Source organism: Cynoglossus semilaevis, chromosome 10 (assembly GCF_000523025.1).
Source record: "Cynoglossus semilaevis isolate Cse_v1.0 chromosome 10, Cse_v1.0, whole genome shotgun sequence".
In the NCBI taxonomy this organism is placed as follows: Eukaryota; Metazoa; Chordata; class Actinopteri; order Pleuronectiformes; family Cynoglossidae; genus Cynoglossus; species Cynoglossus semilaevis.
The window spans coordinates 28,833-29,854 of record NC_024316.1 but is presented as its reverse complement, the minus strand read 5'-3'; the positions used below and the strand labels follow the sequence as shown (position 1 = coordinate 29,854).

Below are 1,022 nucleotides of genomic sequence, written 5' to 3'. Positions count from 1 at the left end.
TATATATATATATATATATATGTATGCGGGTGGATAATTTAAGTTTGGATTTATATTTCCTAAATACAAGGACTCAAATATTTTATTTGAAAGTAAGCATCAACCAAGTGTCTGTTCAAAAATGTTTTTGTTACATGCAGAAATAACAAAATTCTGTGTTGATTTCATAAATGCAACACACCATAGATTTTTTATACATAGCATACAGGTAAAAAAAATTATATATGCAGTGTTATCCTCATTTTAGATGTCAAAAGGGTTTTATGGCCCCGTGTGTTTTCTTTTTTGTGGGAGACAGTCCAAATGGCTCTTTTGAGTATTTAAGGTTGCCAAACCCTGCTGTTAACTCTTTGTAGTTACTTCGGTTATACCAATAGGCTATAACAACTGAAACATAAGTAGGTGCAAAAATGAATTTACTCATTTGAAAACTGGAACTCGGTAGAAACCAGGGAAATAGGGGTGAGAATACCAAAAAGCAGGCCAAAGTAGAAGTAAAGGCACTAACCACATGTCGATGTGAGTCGAGTAGTCAGTACTGCCCAATAGAATGTCAGGGGGTCGGTACCACAAGGTCACCACCTCATTAGAATACGTTTTTGTAGGAATTGACTTTGCGCGGGCCAAACCTGAAACAAATTCAGTGACATCACTATAGTATACAACTTCTTAGTTACATTGTCACTATAGTAAAAAAAAACTCCTCAGTGACATCATCAATGTAATGTATGACCCCTCAGTGACATCACCACGGTTTTCAGTCACTCAGTGATATAGTGTGTTTGACACACTTTGGTATTATATAATAGAGAAAAAGTCATCTAAAGTCATGAGAGTAAAACTGTATTTCCAGTCACTCAGTGATATAGTCTGTGGTATTATATAAGTAGAGAAAAAGTCACCTAAAGTCATGAGAGTAAAACTGTATTTTAACACAAGTCATTCATTTTTACTAGTTAATTGCAGCATCTGATTTTTTTTGGTTTGTTTGTTAAAGCAGATTTTTTTTTTTAAATTCCTGC

At 34.1% G+C, this 1,022-nt stretch overlaps 1 protein-coding gene across 3 annotated transcripts in view; it reads right to left on the bottom strand.

The window, feature by feature from the left end:
• cdk16 (cyclin dependent kinase 16) overlaps positions 1-1,022 on the bottom strand; it is a 20,195-nt gene that overhangs the window by 7,311 nt on the left and 11,862 nt on the right. For all 3 annotated transcript variants that reach the window (XR_003050879.1, XM_025059422.1, XM_008317862.3), the window contains exon 11: positions 509-629. Coding sequence is in view for 2 of the 3 variants with exons in the window: in XM_025059422.1 (XP_024915190.1) it covers positions 509-629 (121 nt within the window). In the remaining variant the exon portion in view is untranslated. The remainder of the gene's footprint in view (positions 1-508; positions 630-1,022) is intronic.